The sequence below is a fragment of the Lonchura striata genome, chromosome 1 (assembly GCF_046129695.1).
Source record: "Lonchura striata isolate bLonStr1 chromosome 1, bLonStr1.mat, whole genome shotgun sequence".
Lineage (NCBI taxonomy): Eukaryota > Metazoa > Chordata > Aves > Passeriformes > Estrildidae > Lonchura > Lonchura striata.
Genome location: NC_134603.1, coordinates 155,909,354 through 155,929,647, shown reverse-complemented (window position 1 = coordinate 155,929,647; position 20,294 = coordinate 155,909,354). Strand labels below are relative to the sequence as shown.

General features: G+C 49.6%; 1 protein-coding gene across 1 annotated transcript in view; it reads right to left on the bottom strand.

Moving 5' to 3' along the window:
* Positions 1-6,582: 6,582 nt before the first annotated feature.
* Positions 6,583-20,294, bottom strand: part of PTH1R (parathyroid hormone 1 receptor) — an 89,618-nt gene continuing 75,906 nt past the window's right edge. Inside the window, exons 8-13 of the mRNA XM_077781366.1 lie at positions 17,391-17,451; positions 15,406-15,472; positions 11,135-11,229; positions 8,633-8,774; positions 8,139-8,180; positions 6,583-7,047 (exon numbers count right to left, since the gene is read on the bottom strand). Of these exons, the coding sequence (XP_077637492.1) occupies positions 6,685-7,047; positions 8,139-8,180; positions 8,633-8,774; positions 11,135-11,229; positions 15,406-15,472; positions 17,391-17,451 (770 nt within the window). The 3' untranslated portion in view covers positions 6,583-6,684. The remainder of the gene's footprint in view (positions 7,048-8,138; positions 8,181-8,632; positions 8,775-11,134; positions 11,230-15,405; positions 15,473-17,390; positions 17,452-20,294) is intronic.

Genomic DNA, 20,294 nt, shown 5'->3' with positions numbered 1-20,294 from the left:
GGAGCAGATGAGAAGGTGAAGCTCAAATTAAACAAGAATATTTAACATTGCATCAGCTCTAATCCCAAACCCCTGGATGTGCTGGAAAGATTCCTGGGAACTCTGGAACACAGAGTCTGGATCCTTGAGGAAAACAGGAGTTCACTTGGAGGGTGAAATGCTGGGCTGGAGACTCTTCCCTGCTCCGTGGGAAAGATTTCAGAGGAACCTGAGTTAATGTTTCTTTTAATGCTCCCTTGGGATCATCTTTCCTCCGCTTGACTCCCAAATCCTGGCAAAATGTTGATATTATTGGGAACTTTGTGTGCTCTGGGGCTACTGGAAACTTGGAAAACAGTGGGAAAAGCTGGAGGATCCGACTTTACATGCAAGGGAGGGAAGGGAAGGGAAGGGAAGGGAAGGGAAGGGAAGGGAAGGGAAGGGAAGGGAAGGGAAGGGAAGGGAAGGGAAGGGAAGGGAAGGGAAGGGAAGGGAAGGGAAGGGAAGGGAAGGGAAGGGAAGGGAAGGGAAGGGAAGGGAAGGGAAGGGAAGGGAAGGGAAGGGAAGGGAAGGGAAGGGAAGGGAAGGGAAGGGAAGGGAAGGGAAGGGAAGGGAAGGGAAGGGAAGGGAAGGGAAGGGAAGGGAAGGGAAGGGAAGGGAAGGAAAGGAAAGGAAAGGAAAGGAAAGGAAAGGAAAGGAAAGGAAAGGAAAGGAAAGGAAAGGAAAGGAAAGGAAAGGAAAGGAAAGGAAAGGAAAGGAAAGGAAAGGAAAGGAAAGGAAAGGAAAGGAAAGGAACAGATAAATGGTATTGTTTTATGTCCAGCTGATCATTGGGTGTCCTTGGATTTAATCCCAACACTGAGCCTGGTCTGTAATTCTCAGCACAGCATTTCTGGAGCTGCAGTTGGAAGCTGGATTTGAAATCCATTCTGCACATTGCACATGAGTTCTGAGCTGTGCTTTATCTCCAGAGCTGTTCTGCCTTTTCACTGCTCTGAGTTACCCCAGTTCCCCTCAGCCGTGCAGCTCCTGCCTCATCCCAAGGAATATCAAATCCACATCGGAGCTTCTTCCAGCTGTCCTGCCCCAGAACCCAGCTCAGAACATCTCTGCCCACTCCCTGGAGAGGTTTTATCCAGGACAGAGAATTGGGAAAAATCAGAATTCCAGACACTGTCCAGAGCCCAGCAGAGCACTCAGCAGGGCCCCAGAAAATAAACAAAAATAGGCTAAGATTTCTATTTTGTTGTTTGAAATCCTCCTGGAGTGGGGCACAAACACGAGCGTTTTCCCTGCTCTCTGTGCCCTTTTCCCATAAATCCACCAAGATTTAGGACTACTGGGGAGTCATCTCCCACCTTGGGATACCTGAACTCTGCCCCAGGTGTGACAAGTACAGCGAGACCCAGATGATCCAAGGAAATCACATTCCCATCCCAAAGCTCTGGATTGCTTTGGGAACTGCCAGTTGAGATTGGCTTTGAACCACGAACACTTTCCTCCAGCCAAATTTGCACCCACTTAAAAGGGGAAATTAAATCCTGAATTAAGTTATTTAAATAAGTTTTTGAGGTTGTTTTGGAGGGACAGTTGGGAAAAAAGAATTGAAGTGTGGGAAGAGAGTCCCAGAAGAAAAGCCTGTCTCCAAACAGTCCCAAACCTCTTAGAGAGCAAAGAGCAGCCAGTGAGGATTCCTGTCAGCACCGAGGGAAGGAAAACCAGGATTAGGAGATTTACCAAGGGCCATTAGAAGCCTTGACAGCAAATTAGTTTGGAGTTAATTGCTAACTGAAGCACATCTGGAGCTTTAAATGCCTCTGAGCTTTAAATGGCGAAGGAGGATCTGGGGGCACCAAGGAGGACCTGGGAAACACTGAGGAGAACCTGGGAAACACTGAGGAGAACCTGGGAACACCGAGGAGGACCTGGGAAACACTGAGGAGAACCTGGGAAACACTGAGGAGGACCTGGGAAACACTGAGGAGAACCTGGGAACACCGAGGAGGATTTGGGAACACCGAGGAGGATTTGGGAACATCGAGGAGGATTTGGGAACACTGAGGAGGACTTGGGAACACTGAGGAGGACTTGGGAACACCAAGATGGACCTGGAAACACCGAGAAGGATTTCAAAACACGGAGGAGGACCTGGGAGCACTGAGGAGGACCTGGGAATACCAAGGAGGATTTGGGAACACCAAGGAGGACTTGGAAACACAGAGGAGGACCTGGGAACAGTGAGGAGGACCTAGAAATACCGAGGAGGACCTGGGAACATGGAGGGGGACCTGGGAAACACTGAGGAGGACTTGGGAACACTGACGAGGACCTGGAAAACACTGAGGAGGACCTGGGAAACACTGAGGAGAACCTGGGAACACCGAGGAGGACCTGGGAACACTGAGGAGGATTTGGGAACACCGAGGAGGATTTGGGAACATCGAGGAGGATTTGGGAACACTGAGGAGGACCTGGGAACACCAAGATGGACCTGGAAACATCAAGGAGGACTTAGAAACATGAAGGAGGACTTGGGAACACCAAGGAGGATTTGGAAACATCAAGGAGGACTTGGAAACACAGAGAAGGACCTGGGAACAGTGAGGAGGACCTAGAAATACCGAGGAGGACCTGGGAACACTGAGGAGGACATGGGAACACAGAAGAGGACTTGGGAACACCAAGAAGGACCTGGGAACACCAAGGAGGACCTGGAATCATCAAGGAGGACCTGGAAACACTGAGGAGGACCTGGAAACACCGAGGAGGACCTGAGAACATCAAGGAGGACTTGGGAAAAGCGAGGAGGACATGTAAACCCAACCTATAAATGAGGTTTCTTAACTTTTTGAAACATCAGAATCTTAAATTAAAAGCCCTTTCAGTCACCAAGTTTATCAAGACAACCAAGAGGAATAAAAACTTTGGAGATCTTCCCTCTCTGTGGATTTTCCTGGTTTAAAAAGTGGGAAATTCTTCCCAGCACTGTGGATGTTCCCTGACCTCCAGCTGATTGCCCATAAACAGAAAAACAAAGCCAATCCCTGGCTAAAAAATTTGACTTTTGGAGATCTTTGTGAACATTTTTGGCTCCAGAACAAGACAAGCAGCAGAGTTGAGGAATGATGAGGGGTAGGACAAGACATGATCTCATCCGAACTCGGACCAAGGGGAATGGAGAATGCAGGAAAACTTATCCAGGAGGAGCAGGACTGGTGAAACTGCTGCCAAAACTCATCCCAAAGAAATAAAAGGAAGATTAAACAGCTGTCAAATCCCAGAAAAGAGCGGGATCATGGAGCAAGGAATCCCAAGGAGAACTCTGCTGCTGTGGATGGGAATAGAAGAGGAACAATAGAGGAACCTGCCAGGGGTGAGATTCCCTGTCCGAGCCCAACACGTGGCTCTGGAGAAGAGGATGATGATCCAAGAGATTCCAGGGAGATTCCGTGTGAGCCAGTCAGCCGGAAGACTGCAATGCACAGCTCGGCTTGGGGAAGTGAGAGGTTCCATGGAAATACTCCATGGAGTATTTCCAGGTGTTTTCTAGGATGAGAATTAGACAGGCACAGGTCTGGCACAAAGGAGGAGGGAAAACTAGGGAAAAACAGGGAACAGCTCTTTGGGATCTTTTCCTCCTCCTGGAAGTGAACTTGGGAAAGTTTCTTCCCCTACTTTCCAAGGTGGACAGGGCTTGGGGCAACCTGGGATAGTGGAAGGTGTCCCTGCCCATGGAATGAGATGGGCTTTAAGGTCCTTCCCAACCCAACTCGTTCTGGGATGATTCCGTGACAACGATTCCGTGACAACGATTCCATGGCAACGATTCCGTGGCAACGATTCCATGGCAACGATTCCGTGACAACGATTCCATGGCAATGATTCCATGACAACAATTCCATGGCAATGACTCCATGCTGTTTGCTACACCCCAGCTCCAATCTGCTCTCTCCACTCCACGATCCCATGTTGGATCTGAACCAGGGTGGGCACAGCCCCTGTGATTCCTGCAGGATTTGTGGAGGGTAGCGGGTGAATCCTGAACAAATGAATCCTCCCCTCCACGGTTTCTGTTTCCCGTGGCCTTTGGGGCTGTGTTTCCACAGGAAAATCCCACAGGGGAGGGAATGTTATCCCAGGGGGACTCAGACCTTCGGATGGGGACAAACTCCCTGGGAAATGTCCTCAGCCCCTGGTGATGGAGGAAGGGAAGAGGAGCCTGCTCTGGATCCAGAGGCTCTGGCTAAGCCCCAACAGGATCATTCCATTTGTCCTTCCAGGGCAAATCCCACCCTCAAACTGGGGCTTCTTCTTTCTTTCCAGACATCCCAGCTCTGATTCTTCCTCACTAAAATCCAGGAGGGGTGACCCTGGATCTCGAGATAATCCTGATCCATACACTCAATCAAGAGTTTGGGACCAGGAATGATGGGAGCACACTGTGACAAGCAGATCCTGCTGGGCCTTGGTGGCAGTTTTCCCCCTGTTTTGGGGTCAGCATTATCCCAATTTTTACACGGATGTTGCCCATGCACAAAAACATCCAGGAAATAAAAATCTATTTATGATTCGCAATTCAAAGTATTTAAAAAAATATTTCTTCCCCCTGCACAACCCTAGTGCCTGTAATTTTTATTTTAATCCTAAATAATCCAGTATTGATTTCATTTCAGTGAGAGCTGTGTTTTAGGAGGGGGGATATGTTTGCTTATAAATAAATTTATGGCTTTTGCTGATTCCTTAAATTTCTGAGGGTTTGTCAAATGTTCTCAATCTTGAGTAATAAACACAAGCAAAGAGTGAGTCACTGGTTGGGGTTTTTTGGTATTTTTGCTTTGTTCCAGCAGTGAAATGATAACTTAGAAATGTCTTTGAGCCAGAAAATCAGGAGGGGTATAAGAAGAGAGCGGCAAAAAGGATTAAGTTTTGAAAAGTTGATATTTTGATAACTCTTATTTGGTGGGAAATTGTTATGATGAGGTTTGACTTCTTTTGATGAGGCTAAACAAGAAAAGAACATCACAAATAAATATTGGCTGCCAAAGATTTCTGTTCAGGACAAGAGGGACCGGCCTCAGGCTGTGCCAGGGAGGTTCAGGTTGGACACCAGGAGGAATTTCTCCAAGGAAAGGGTGGTCAGGCCTTGGAAGGAGCTGCCAGGGAGGTTTGGAGTGCCCATCCCTGGAGGTGTCCAAGGAATTCCTGGATCTGGCACTCAGAGCTCTGGTGGGCATCGGGCACAGATCAGACTTGATGACCTTGGAGGGCTTTTCCAACCTCAGGGATTCTGGGATTCTGTAACCTCCAATAGATGGGGAGGAGCTCCAGCTCCTGTCAGAACCTCACAGTCACCACATCCCCCACCAGGTGTGAATCCAAACCTTGGACTCGTCAAAGGGAGGAGATTTTTCCCTGGATTCCGCCGGGCTTTGGTCAGGCCCTAATCTGAGAGGTTGATAAAGATGTGGGACACAAAGTCAGGATCCCACCTGCTCTTCCTGACTTCCTTCAGAGTTTGGGGAAATTAATCCTTAATTAGCCCTCAGAAGAGCAGCTGGCTGCTGCTGGTGGAATCTTTCTCCTCATTAGGGTTTGGATTAATTGTCCAGAGAAACTGTGGATACTCCATCCCTGGCAGTGCCCAAGGCCAGGCTGGACAGGGCTTGGAGCAGCCTGGGACAGTGGGAGGTGTCCCTGCCATGGCAGGGGGTGGAATGAGGTGACCTTTAAGGTCTCTTCCAACCCAAACCATCCCAGAATTCCATGACCCCGTGGACCAGGACATTCAGAGGGCAGAGCAAGGAACAATCCCGAGATTTAAGACAGGATGGAAGCCGCTTTCCAGGGGCACCCACAAAAAGGGAGGGCTGAGTTCTCCGCCCTGGGAGCTGATTTTAGCCACAACCACCGCTCTGGGATGTGCAAATTCCGTGCCCTTGGTGGTTCCCTCTTCACCTGCCCCTCTGGAAGAGCAGGAATGCCGCACATTCCGATAACCACATCCAACCCTAAAATTGTCCCGACTCCTGCCTTGCTCCCAGGACTCAGGGAAAGGAGAGGACAAACCCTTCCTGCATCCACGAGCTGTTAACCCTCCCCACCCCAGAGGAGTGAGAATTCCCAAGGGAAGAGGACCACGGGGCTGGTCGTACCCAACGCGTGACCGACGGATCACGGGGCCTTCCCCAACTCTGTGTGTGTCACCAGGCAGATCCACAGGCAGAGAACAAACCAAACCCAAGCCACGGACCCCCAGGGTGGCTTGTCCCCTCCCAGGGTGGCTTGTCCCCTCCCAGGACGATGGCACTGCACCCTCCCTGCACGCCTCCTGCCTTCCCGGGGGACGCTCCTGTCTTCCTTGGCCACCCCAACTCTCCGAGGGATCCAAGGACCGCGCAGGGCTTTGCAGCCCTCCCCGGCGAGCTCCCGGCATCTCCGGTGTCCAGCAGGTCTGGAGAGCTCTGTTGTCACCAGGAGAACCTGGATCACGGAATTCATGGATGGCATCACCCGCTGGCCACGTCGGTGGCTCACTTATTTGTTTCCCCCCCCCAAATAACTTAATCTGTCATTCCACGGAACAGAGGAGCTGCATGGAAACCCTTGGAATCCGCTGCATGGCCTGATGGTCTTTTCCCACTAAATGCTCTCCAGGAACCTTCTGTGCATCCTTTGGCTGATTTTTTTGTTCCCCTCCTCCTGTCTTTACATCACTGTCTCTCTCTCCTCTTCCACAAGGACCGTGGGTCTGTCTCCATCGTAAAGCCCGGAGCCGTTCAGGTACTCCTCATCTTTGTTGTACTGCTCCGGGCCGGAGGAAGGCATGGAATTCTCTGAAATGGAGCCATTTTTCACATAACCTGGCAAATTCCGGTGGCCGTTGAGGGTCCCTGGAATAAGTCTCGTGTTGAGGTGCAGGGCAAGCGCCCCTCTGGTGGCTACATTTGTGATGCTGGTGTGGGAAACCATTGGTCCATAACTGTAGGTTGTGCTCCCACTCCGGGCTTTCCTTTTAAAGTCAAGTGCTAAAGTCCACCTGCTCCATGACTTCTTTATTTCTGCTTGGACCTGAGGGGATTAAAAAAAAAAAAAAAAAAAAAGGAGGGGGAAAAAACCCTGTGAGTGGGAGAAGGAAAATGCTGGGAAAATGTGGATGGAATGGGTGGGAAACTCTGTGGGGGACTTGGAATTTCATGGTCTTTATGGGTCCCTTCCAAATCAGGAGATTCTGTGATTCCGTGGAATTGGAAAGAACGATGAATTCACATTAAATCTGCAATATCGATTAAATATTGGACACTGGGAAGTTTGAACGGCTGAAAATCTCTGGTCGGAAAGGTGAGGGATGCCCAGGGGTTAAGGGATGGAGAGCAGCACATCCGGGAGGGAATTGTCTCAATGTCCCATAAAAATCAAGTGTCAGTGGGAAAACTACCTTGAGAGGCACCTGAATCCTGAGAAATTTCCCTAGGATGGGAATTTTAGACTGGGTCTAACATAGATTGCTAAATTTAGGATGAGATCAATCCCCCTTAGTTTTTATCCTTGTTTCATCTGCAGAACACAAACAGTGATTTTGTAGTTTAATTTCCCCTTAAAATCCATAAGTTTAGGTCATAAATTCCCCTTAAAATACATAAATTTAGGTCATAAATTCCCTTTAAAATCCATAAATTTCATTTGATGCCAGTCTCTGGAAGTTCTTCCGTGGGGTGCAGCCACTGACTATCCACTTTCTTAATTAGCAGCAATAGAGGGAATGAATGGAAATGAGAAAATTAAAGTATATTATTCTGGAAATAGATTAAAAAAAAGTCAAAAGAGCCTGAAAAAAATCCAGATTTTTTGTCAATCAGTGACTCTATCTATCTTTCTTCCTAATTTGAACTGAAGCAGCACTAAGCTTGAGGTAGGAAATTAAAAATGTTACTTTTTTTCCTCCATTAGCTGCTTCCAGTAGCTCATTTTTCGGTGCCACATTGACCTGGGGGTTTTCTGCCGGAAAAAAATGAGGATTTGAATTTTTTTATTGGGACTGAGAGACCTTGGACTGCAAAATAAAGTTGTTTGTTGCAGAAAAATGAGGATGTGCTGATGTGCATCCACCTGGGAGTGGAATTAACCCAGGAAAGGAGGGAATGAAGATATTCACGACTCACCTCTCCATTGCAAAAACAGTATATGATGGCAACAAAAAATCCCTGGGAGGAGGAAGAAACAGCAAATTAATGGGAATTTAGGGAAATTTGGGTCTCTTTCCTGCCCAGCACGCCCAGGTTTCTCTGAAACTGGGGACATTCAGAACCTGCTGTGGAAGTGTGGGATTGTTCAGTGGGGCGGGAGAGGGAACAGGGAAAATTCCCTGTGGATGGAGCTCCTGGTGGACAAGGAGCCAGCAGAGGCCAAGAGGGGACAAGAGGCCAGTGGGATCCTGGGGTGCTTTGGGAAGAACATTTTTTTGCTGGACAGATTTCCCATTTTCTTGTTGCATTTTGCAAGTAGAAAACAGATTTGAGGGTAAAATGTTTTCAAATCCCCTCAAGAATTAATTCTAGTGGACTGTAAACCCAGCCCCGCTCCCAAAGGCAGCCGTGCACCCACATTTCCCTCCTCTCCCCATTGGAATTCCCAGGTTTTCCCGGCGTTCCAGTACCTGGAAAGAGTTGAACAGCATTTCATAGTGCATTTGAACTTGCCAAAGAATCCCTGACACGTCTGTGTATGGCATAGCCATGAAAACAATATAGTGAACGCCAAACAGAGGCATAAGGACGAGGGTAGATTTCAGCAGCTTCCTGCAGGGAAAAAAGCGGGGGAAAAAGGGGAGAAAAAGGAAAAAAGAGGGGGAAAAGGAGGAAAAAGAGGATAAAAAAAAAGAGGGGGAAAAATAAAGAGGGGGAAAATAAAAGAGGGGGGAAATAAAGAGGGGAAAATAAAGAGGGGGAAATAAAAGGGGGGGAAAATAAAAAAGGGGGGAAATAAAGAGGGGAAAATAAAGAGGGGGAAAAATAAAGAGGGGGGAAAAAAGAGGGGGGAAATAAAAGAGGGGAGAAAATAAAGAGGGGGGAAATAAAAGAGGGGGAAATAAAAGAGGGGAAAAATAAAGAGAAGGGGAAAATGAAAGAGGGGGAAATAAAAGGGGGGGGAAATAAAAGAGGGGGAAAATAAAAGAGGGGGAAAATAAAAGAGGGAAAAAAGAGGGGGGAAAAAAGAGGGGGGGAAAGAGGGGGAAAAATTAAAGAGAAGGGGAAAATGAAAGAGGGGGAAATAAAAGGGGGGGGAAATAAAAGAGGGGAAAATAAAAGAGGGGGAAAATAAAAGAGGGAAAAAAGAGGGGGAAAAAAGAGGGGGGGAAAGAGGGGAAAAAAGGAGGGGAAAAAAAGAGGGGGAAAAAATTTGAAAAAAAAGAGGGTGAAAAAAAAGAGGGAAAAAAAAAAGAGGGGGAAAAAGAGGAGGGAAAAGAGGGGGAAAAAGGAATTAGTGCATGGATAAACCTCTCCAGCATCCCCAGCCCAGCCAGGTTTGTCACTGGGCACAAGTTGCTTGTGATTTTCTCCCTGACCCCTTGGATATGGGATGTTTACACAGGTGCTGTGGAATTCCACCTGGAATTCCAATGGTTGGTTCATGCTCCAGCATGTGCCAGTCCAACCCTCAGCTTGTCCCTGTGTGACGCTGGGGGTGACATCACTGAGGTGGCTTTTCCACCCTCTGACCAGCCCCAGGTTTGGGTCAGGATCATGAGGGGAAGGTGGAAAGAAGGAAAGGAATTCGTGCTGCGATTCCAGCCCTCAGGCTCCGACTGAAATCCATCAAATCCCCTTATCCCTAAAGGATGGCTCTCCATCTTCCCGTGGTCCTACACGACCTGCAGTGGCTGCCACTGCTTGGGCAGGAGGGTGGAGAACTGACTTCCAGAGGTCTTCTCCAACCTCAGCCACTCCCTTGAGGCAAGACTGGAAAATCCACCCTGGGTCAGTGTCTCCTGTGCAACGAGCAGATCTGGAGGAGAGGGAGGTGAGTTGGGAGTGGAATTGCTCCAGATATCCAGGGGAAGAGGACAGAGCAGAGGTGGACGCTCCTAGGAGGTGCTTTGAGCATCCCTTGGAAAAGCTCCTTTTGTCGGGAAGCAGCTCCACCTCAGCACGGATCAGCGCTGGGGATCCACGGAGGCACTAAAACCCGGAGTATTTGGCTGGGCTGGCCCTGGAGGGAGTCAGCTTTGCCTGGAAGTGACATTAATTGAGGGATTCGACCTCATGCCAAGGGTTCCAGCAAGTCCCTGGGTGCAGCAGGGATCGGGAAGGGCAGGAATGGCTCCCAGAAATCCCCGGCACCGCCTCCGTCCAGCGCCTCCAAACCACCCAGGGAATTTAACACTTTAAAAGGAGCAGGCCGCATCCAAACCGTAATTAATGGCAAAGCTTCAGCCAGGGAGAAGTAAATAAATGGATAAATCAGAGCCGTGACAGGGCAGCGAGGAGAACCGGGAGGTGTTTTCCTGCCAAGTCTCCCTCCTGCCTCAAATGTGTGTTCGGAGAGGGGGGTGGGAGCAATGAGCTCGTGGCTTACATCCCAAACCATTCCGCTCTCCCCCCTTCCCAAGTGTCCTGTTGGGCAGTCCAGGAGATCCCGAAAAGCCTTGGGAGCTCTGAAGCAGCTGTGGTGTCCCAGCAATCTGATTTTTCCATCCAATTTTTGACCATGCTACAAATAACCTGAATTATCAAGGGAGACGAGCTGGCAGAACAAAGGAAAACCGAATGAAAAATGAAACGAAATCGGAATCTTTTTTTCATTTCAGCCAAGGCACTGAAACACCCGCTCAAGGGCAGGTTTAACCAATAGGCCAAGCTTAACAAAGCACAGGAGGAAAATAAAAATAAGCAAATAAACTGATACAAGTTTTACAGCCTTCAACAGCACAATGTTTTATTTCTGCACTTTGGGTTCAAAAACTGGCTGAAGAGCTGGAATTCCTCCCTAACTTCCAGCAGGCTGTATTTGAAAGGTTTAGGAAAATTTTAAATTGTTCTGGCTCATTCTGCATTACCACACTTGGGAGACAACAAACTTTTCAAGTTATTTTAGGCAGCACCAGTGTCACCCTGGGCTTTGCCCACAGCCAGGGGGGGACAGGACAGGTGACACTCACCTGTACTGTTGTCTCGAGTCGCACCTCCCTGCATTCGTCTCTCGGAGCTTGGTTGCGAGGACTCTGATAATATTGATAAAGAGAATAAAATTTACCTGCAGGGAAAAGAAAACAAACAACAAAGAAGTGAGAACCGTTAAAAAAAAAATAAAAACGGATGAAAATGGTGGAGTTGTTCAGTTGGTGTTTCCCCCAGATGAGGCAGGGGCTGGGGCTGGGGAGGAAGCTCCTCCTGTGGAAGGGATGAGCATTCCAGGGATGATCCAGGGGTTTTTAACCTTCACGGAGAATATGGAATTGCTCACAAGGTGCGGACATCTCACATGAAAACATCTGAGCCAGCCAGCCCAGCAGGCACCTGGAGAAGGCCAAAATGGGGTTTTATTTGTCTTTACAGCCCAGCTGGGATGAAGATCCACTCGGGATACCAGGAGCACTCGTAGGATGTCTTCCCACATTTCCATGTGCAAAAGGAAAGAGGAACAAGCCCAAGGCACCATGGTGAAGATACAGAGTGGACCTAACTGGAGATGACAGCTCAAGAATGCAGAAGGGTAATGGAAGCTGTTGGATTTCTCCCATATTCCCACTTCCTCTGGGAAGTGTTTAGGATGGAGCAGACAAGGACAGTCAGGGAATATCGTCTACTGCCTTTCAAGGAGACACATTTGTGAACCCAACTCGTGGCCAGCTGCTCAAGATAATTCCAGTGGTGCTTGAGCACCTTGGAACAGGCTGCCCCAGGAAGAGTGGAATCCCCATCCGAGAAAGTGGTGGAATCCCCATCCTGGGAAGTGGTGGAATCCCCATCCTGGGAAGTGGTGGAATCCCCATCCCGGGAAGTGGTGGAATCTCCATCCCGGGAAGTGGTGGAATCCCTATCCCGGGAAGTGGTGGAATCCCCATCCCGGGAAGTGGTGGAATCCCTATCCCGGGAAGTGGTGGAATCCCCATCCCGGGAAGTGGTGGAATCCCTATCCCGGGAAGTGGTGGAATCTCCATCCTGGGAAGTGGTGGAATCTCCATCCCAGGAAGTGGTGGAATCCCCATCCAAGAAAGTGGTGGAATCCCCATCCCGGGAAGTGGTGGAATCCCCATCCGAGAAAGTGGTGGAATCCCTATCCCGGGAAGTGGTGGAATCTCCATCCCGGGAAGTGGTGGAATCCCCATCCCGGGAAGTGGTGGAATCCCCATCCGGGGAAGTGGTGGAATCCCCATCCCGGGAAGTGGTGGAATCTCCATCCCGGGAAGTGGTGGAATCTCCATCCCGGGAAGTGGTGGAATCCCCATCCCGGGAAGTGGTGGAATCCCCATCCCGGGAAGTGGTGGAATCCCCATCCCGGGAAGTGGTGGAATCCCCATCCCGGGAAGTGGTGGAATCCCTATCCCGGGAAGTGGTGGAATCTCCATCCCAGGAAGTGGTGGAATCCCTATCCCGGGAAGTGGTGGAATCTCCATCCCAGGAAGTGGTGGAATCCCTATCCCGGGAAGTGGTGGAATCCCCATCCCGGGAAGTGGTGGAATCTCCATCCCAGGAAGTGGTGGAATCTCCATCCCAGGAAGTGGTGGAATCCCTATCCCGGGAAGTGGTGGAATCCCCATCCCGGGAAGTGGTGGAATCCCTATCCCGGGAAGTGGTGGAATCCCTATCCCGGGAAGTGGTGGAATCCCCATCCCGGGAAGTGGTGGAATCCCCATCCGAGAAAGTGGTGGAATCTCCATCCCGGGAAGTGGTGGAATCCCATGTGGATGTGGCATTTGGGGACCAGGGTTAGTGGTGGCCATGGTGGAGCTGAGGGAATGGTTGGACTTGATCTGGGAGAACATTCCCAACCTTCATGGCTCCTACAGGAACACACTGAGGAAAATTTAACGGCAACGCCTCATGGAGAGGAAAGGTGGGTTGGCACCGGGGAGATTCCCGTCTTTGGAGAGCTCTTCAGAGCTTGGCTTCCCTGGATTCCACCAGCTTCTGGCCCAGCCAAAGCCGTCCGTGGGATTGTGGAGAGGGTACAGGCAGGACCGTCCTGTAACTGCACGGAGCAGATCCGCGTTGTTGGATAACGCCTACGGATTCCTCTGGAGCCCTCAGCATTTCAAGACGTGGAATTACCACACCACACAGCGGCTCGGAGTTTTAGGGAGGGAGCACTGTGAACCTCAAGCTGGATGGTGCAGGAGACCTCCTTGGATTCATTTTGGTTGGAGCCAGAGCAGATCCATGTTCTAGCATTTCCATGGGACAGATTTCTCCACTGCAACCATTGAAGAGACGTTCCCATGGACATTTATCCTCCCTGGGAAAACCAGGAATTCCCTGAGCTGCTGAGCCAGCAGGGGCTGGTTTGCCATGTCTTTGTCTGCTGTGGTTGGATTCCTCCTCCTTTGAGGATGTGCAAGCTTGTTTGGAACTCTTTTCCATAAAAAAAAAAAAAAGCAGGGAAGGTTGTGCCACATCCTTTCTGTCACTGGGATATGCATGAAAATTCCCTCCCATATCCATTTCCTTGTTCTCACAAGGTTGGTGAGAATTTTGCACCCCTGCAATCCCATTCCCTCAGTTCCATTTGACTGAAATTTTCTGACTGATACAGGAATTATGAGAGAGGAATGGATAGAGCGACAGGCTGGGAAGGACAGAGCTTGGGGGCATTTAATTCCTTGGAAACCATCTGAAAGGGAAAAACCAAGCAGGATTTATGTCTCTATAAGAGCTTTTCCAGCTTTAAAGGCTCCGAAGCGGGATCTTGTTTTGCATTTGTCGGCAAAATTAAAGACGCCCTGCCTTATCACATCCAGGAGGGAAACTCCTCTGAGCTCCCTAAATGTGCTAAATTTGAAAAGAAAACCAGACAAACGAATCACATCCAAATTAGCAGAAAGTGGAGAGATTTTAAACCCCTCAGCCTCCAAAATCCCATCCAGAAAATGCAGGACTTAGTCCAGCATCGTGGGAATGGCAGAAGCAGCCAAATGAACAATACGAAACCACAGAAATTAAACAGATACAACCAACGGAATATTTTTGCATAATAAACAGCTGCATTTGCAAATTGCCAGGGCACAGCTTCCTGGAGAAACCTTGTTTTTCCAAGGATGAGCCTCAATTGGGCTCTTTGTCTTCTGCTAATTGGCCTGTAAATTAAATGCGCTGGGTCGCTGGAATTAATTTAATTGAACCATCTGAACTTTCTTCTCCAGCCTCTGCTGTTCCATTTCCAAAGATGTGGTCTCGGTGATGCTTTTCTTCCAAGGAATTGCTGGAGCCAGGTGGAGAAATTTCCACCAAAAGCATGAAACCCAGCCCCGTCCCCAAACCCCAAAAATCTCACCTAATGGCACAGATGAGCACATCCACCTCAGAAAATTTCCTGCTCTCTGCGTGTCTGGTGCTCTTCTCACCCACACTGAGCATCTTCCAAGGCCTCCTGATTTGGGAGGCAGGAGGAAGAGCCTGATTCCAAAGCTTCTTGACTGCGGAGATTCCTACCGGTTCCACTCGTGGATGAGTGGAAAGGGAGATGGGATTGAGGGGAGTGCATGAGCTCTTTTACATGGATTCCATCAGGAGACTGAGCAATGGAGAACCCCAAATGAAGAGAGGCGGGGGGAAGAGGGTAATTAATTAATTCATTAATAAGGACGTAGTTGAATTCACCATGTGCAGATAATGAACTCTTATAACGCCCTCTCCAGCTTTGGAGAGCTCCTCCTGTGTCGGGATAATATCACTTGGATCCTCTGTTTCCCCTCTGGCTCTTGGGTGGGGGGTTGGAATAATCCACCCTCAGTGATTAAAGACCCAATCAAAGCTGGGATGGTTTAATTTCCCTTCCCACCTCAGGCTTCCCAAGCTTTTACCAGTTCAGGAATAACGGGATGACCCTGAAACACACCTGGGAAAAGCCTTGGTCCAGCTACAGACACCAAATTCCATCTCTTCCATCTGGAGATGCCTGGTAAAAGTGTGTCATGGCCCCAAGAGTTTCCAAGATCATCTGGATTGGAAATATTGCCTTGGATGTTGTTTTCATTGGTGATTTTAGGGTCTCGACCCTGAAAATGTGGGATTTTTCTCTCCTTGAGGTCACTCACAAACCCTTCTGCCATATTCAGCTGCCAAAATTCCAGGCAGAACCCCTCAAAGTGGAGATGTAGGGACTATGACAAGGCAGGAGTTTTGATAGCAGGGTGATTAGAGCAGGAAATCCTGGATCAGCTCTTCCCAAGGACCCAAAGTTCTCCCAGCCCCTCACTCATCCCATACTCACCACGATAGCTGCCAGGATGGGCACCTGAATAATCCACTTTAAATTGCCAGCACTCAAGTCCCAACACCTGAGGAGAGATGGACATCCTGTCAGGAAATCTTTGGAAAAGCAATCAAGTTCCATTGGAAAAATCCCCCTGGAAGGATGAATTCCTCCAAAGCCTGGTGGAAGGACCTTGCTCTAACCCTGCCTGCACCCAGTGAGACTTTGGAATATCCCTTTTCCTGGTGTAAAGCTACTAAGAAATGAGAATATTCCTGTGGATGGGATGGTTTTTCTCTCCAGAGGGTGAAGCTCTTTCCAGCTCTTTCCACACCCATCCAGACTTGTCCCTTCTGGCCAGGAACGGATCCTTTTCCACTTCCTCGCTTCCTCACCAAATAAATCCCTACATGAAAAAGAATCCAGGTTTTATGAACACAGGAGAGGCTGAACGGATGTGGGATCACAGAACCCTGGAATGGGTTGGGTTGGAAGGGACCTTAAAGATGATTTAATTCCAAATCCCTGTCATGGGAGAGAGGTTGCTCCAAGCCTCCTCCAACCTGGCCTTGGACATTTCCAAGGATGAGGCAGCCACAGCGTCTCTGGGTGACCTGTGCCAGGGCTTCCCCACTCTCACAGGGAAGAATTTTTCCCATTATCCCATCCATCCCTGCCCTCTGGCAGTGGGAAGCCATTCCCTGTGTCCTGTCCCTCCAGTTCCTGATGGATAATCCCTTCAGTTTCCCTGTAGGACTTTTCAATCCTGGATATGTCCCAGCTCATCGCAGGGGGTTGGATTAGATGACGTTTAAAGGTCTTTTCCAACCCAACCATTCCATGATTCCCCCTCGGAATAAACCTGCACAGCTTCCCATGGGGACAGGTGGTGATGGGGACAATGCTGGGGTTCCACACTTGCTTCCCGGGTTTCCTTCAGCCCTGCCCTTGTGGCCAAAATCCTCCCAAATCCTTTATCTCCATCCACCCCCAGTCCTCATCCCAGTGAGGATGAGGAGCTGGGAGGGCCAGCTGGTGAGGTGGATGTTGGAATGTTGGGATGTTGGGATCCAATCCTCCACCTGCCAAGAAGGGACAGGCTCTATTTGCTCCCAGGAGTCTCCAGCAGCCATTGGAAAAGCTGACTCAATGTTAATTATCCTGCTGGAATTCCCTCCAGCTCTGGAGAAAGGAAGGCCACAGGTTTTTCCTTATCTGATCCTGGTCACCCCCACGTGGCAGCTGCAGTTCTCCCAGGCCATCTCCTCAGGCAAAGAGAGGCTGGAAAGCCACCGGTGCTCCCTGGAACCTCTGCGAGGATGGGCCGGTGTCAGGGATGTGTCACCCTTCAGCAGCTCTGCTGACCCACCCGCCCAAGCCTGGAGCTGGAATCCCCTTTGGAAAGCAGCGGCTTCCCATGCGAAGCCGTTTGGGAATGCCTGGGAACCCTCAGATGGAGCACCCTGGGAACATGGAAGCGCTTGTGTGGTCAAGCCTACGAGTTTTGGGGGAACAGCCAGGTTGGACAGGGCTTGGAGCAACCTGGGACAGTGGAAGGAGTCCCTGGCCATGGCAGAGGGTGGAATGGGATGAGCTTTAAAGTCTCTTTCAACCCAAACCATCCTGGGATCGTGAAATCCATGGAGGAGTTGCAGTTCTACCTCTCCACCATGACCAAACCCTCTCTGACTGTGCTGCAGCTGCTGTGTCCCAAATTCATTCCTGCTCATTCAGGATTTTAAGGATCCCTGTCTCGTCCCTGCCCAGCTGTGACACAGTCCCTTTATCCCCAGGGATAACAATGCCAGGTATTCCCATTCATTGGATCCTGCAAAATGAAAGGAAAAACTATCCTTCCCTTCCATCCACCACCCTCCTCCAAAAGTTAATGATGCCAGAGTAGAATTCCAGCCTTGCCTGGTTCTTTTTCCTTTTAGATTCGCCCCTAAATCCCACAAGACTTTGCATGTAAGAGGGAGAGAAGGAAACCCGGTGGGACTTACTCTGTGTCTGCCAGAGTGGCTCTGACGCTGGCCCACACTGTGACAAACACAGCAGGGAGTCCTGGAAAAGAACACAGGTGACACAAGGTCAGTGGGGACCGAAGGCTCCGGCACCGAAATTCCAGGTGGACTGGGATAGGGGAAGGTGGAAGGAGTGGCTTTCCATTTTTCAGGCATAATTGAGAATTGGAAAAGCTGAGCTTTCACATCCGAGAGCTGAACTGGTTCAGTTTGGGGCGCCCACAATGAAGACATTGAGGGGATGGAATGTGTCCAGGGAAGGAAAAGGAGTTGGGAAGGGGCTGGAAAATTCCAGGGAGTTGGGAAAGGGCTCAGCCTGGAGAAAAGGGGGATCAGGGGGGACCCTGTGGCTCTGCACAGCTCCTGACAGGAGGTGACAGCCAGGGGAACAGGGACAGGAGGAGAGGGAACGGCCTCAGGCTGGGCCAGGGGAGGTCAGGGTGGATTTTGGGAAAATGCTTTCCCAAAAGGAGCTGTTACACACTCGGACTGCCCAGGGCAGCAGGGGGTCCCCATCCCTTGAGGGATTTAAATCCCTGTGGATGTGGCACTTGGGGACATGGTCAGGGGTGGCCTTGGCAGTGCTGGGAATGGTTGGACTCGATGATCTCCGAGGCCTGAGAGTGCTGGAACCTGAGAGACTGAAACCAGCTTTGGCCAGCTCATCCCATGGGAAACAGAGAACTCTGCTCTGGAGCCGGGCTGGGAGAGCTGGGAATGTTCTCCTGGAGAAGCTCCAGGGAGAGCTCAGAGCCCTTCCAGGGCCTGGAGGGGCTCCAGGAGAGCTGGAGAGGGACTGGGGACAAGGGATGGAGGGACAGGACACAGGGAATGGCTCCCACTGCCAGAGGGCAGGGATGGGTGGGAGATTGGGAAGGAATTCCTGGCTGGGATGGAATTGCCAGAGCAGCTGTGGCTGCCCCTGGATCCCTGGCAGTGCCCAAGGCCAGGTTGGACATTGGGGCTTGGAGCCCCTTGGGACAGCGGGGGTGTCCCTGCCTATGGTAGAAGGTGGAATGGGATGATCCTCAAGACCCCTTTCAACTGAAATATTCCATGATTCCGATGTTTTTTTTGCAGCAATCCTTCTCTAAGATATTTCCTTCCTTCCTTCCCATCAAGGAAAGGCAGAGCAGGAGTCAGGCTCCGGCAGTTTCTCCCAGAAAATCCCTGGATGGATTGGAAGCTCTGTTAAATTTGAGAGAGCTGCTGCACAAAGCAGAGAAATGCTAAAATTCAGGATTATGTTCCAAAATATCCAGCCAAATGTTCATTCCCAAAGGAACCATCCTGATTTCAGCACAGTTACCCCAGGCCATCATCTTTTCCCTATGAAACGTGGAAAAAAAATTCCCCAATATCCAAAAGCAACCTTGTATTTATTTTTTTTCGGGTCCAGTTATTTGTAAAACCGAGTCCCCTACTGGCTTCCCTGAAAAAGCAGGATCCAATCCACAGTAGCTTCCACAAATTTGGGAAGAATGACCCCTTTCAGGTGGAAAAAAAATTATTAAAAAATAAATAAAGGCAACATTTATCAGCGGGGACTGTGAAGAGGCTGTTCCCAGTCTAAGCTCACTGGGGCTCGGGGATAAGCCCAGGCTTAACTTTCAGCATGCACTTAAGTCTCATTAGGGTGCTTAAAGGTTTTCCTGACCACGGGGTGTGGAGCAGGGACGGCTGTGTCCCAAACCCGGGGACAACGGGGCCCTTATCCAGGCTGGGAGCTGGGAATGCCGAGGTAATATAAGAAAGCATAAATAATTAAACACAGAGCCTCACTCAGGCCCAGCGCTCCTACAAAGCCACATTTGTAAGGAATTCATCCCGCTCCACAATTCCCTGTGCTGCCAGCACTGGGAAGAAAATCCTTGACCTGTCACACCGGGAACTTGGAGCGAGGGAAGTGAGGGCTCGGGGAAGGTGACAGGCACCAGCTCTTTGCTCCTCCCTGCCATCCACCTATCCATGGAAAGTAGGGCAGGCTCTGGAAAATCATCCAAGGTTTAAATGGATTGGATTTTTTGGCGCTCTTTCGGTTTATGTCGACTGAGGAACTGCCATGTCCATGAGATACGGGATATTCCCACTGCAGCAAAGCTCTGCGTCTGAAGGATGGATTTTTTTGGAGATTTGGATATATTTGACAGGAATTTGTTCCTCTCTTGCCTGTCCTGAGCTTCAGAAGATACAATTCCCATTCTTAGAAATCCTGTAACATGGGACTTTGAGCTCCCAAACAATAAAAAAATACCCAGGGGAAAACAGTTATCCCTAAAAATCCCAGCATGTGCATGGATGGATGGATGGATGGATGGATGATGGATGGATGGATGGATGGATGGATGGATGGATGGATGGATAGATGGATGGATGGATAATGGATGGATGGATGGATGGATGGATGGATGGATGATGGATGGATGGATGATGGATGGATGGATGGATGGATGGATGGATGGATGATGGATGGATGAATGGATGGATGGATGGATGGATGGATAATGGATGGATGGATGATGGATGGATGGATGGATGGATGGATGATGGATGGATGGATGGATGATGGATGGATGGATGATGGATGGATGATGGATGATGGATGGATGGATGGATGGATGGATGGATGGATGGATGGATGGATACATGCATGCACGGATACATGGATGCATGGATGGATGATGGATGGATGAATGGATGGATGAATGGATGGATGGATGGATGATGGATGGATGAATGGATGGATGGATGGATGGATGGATGGATGGATGATGGATGGATGAATGGATGGATGGATGGATGGATGGATGGATAATGGATGGATGGATGATGGATGGATGATGGATGATAGATGGATGATGGATGGATGGATGGATGGATGGA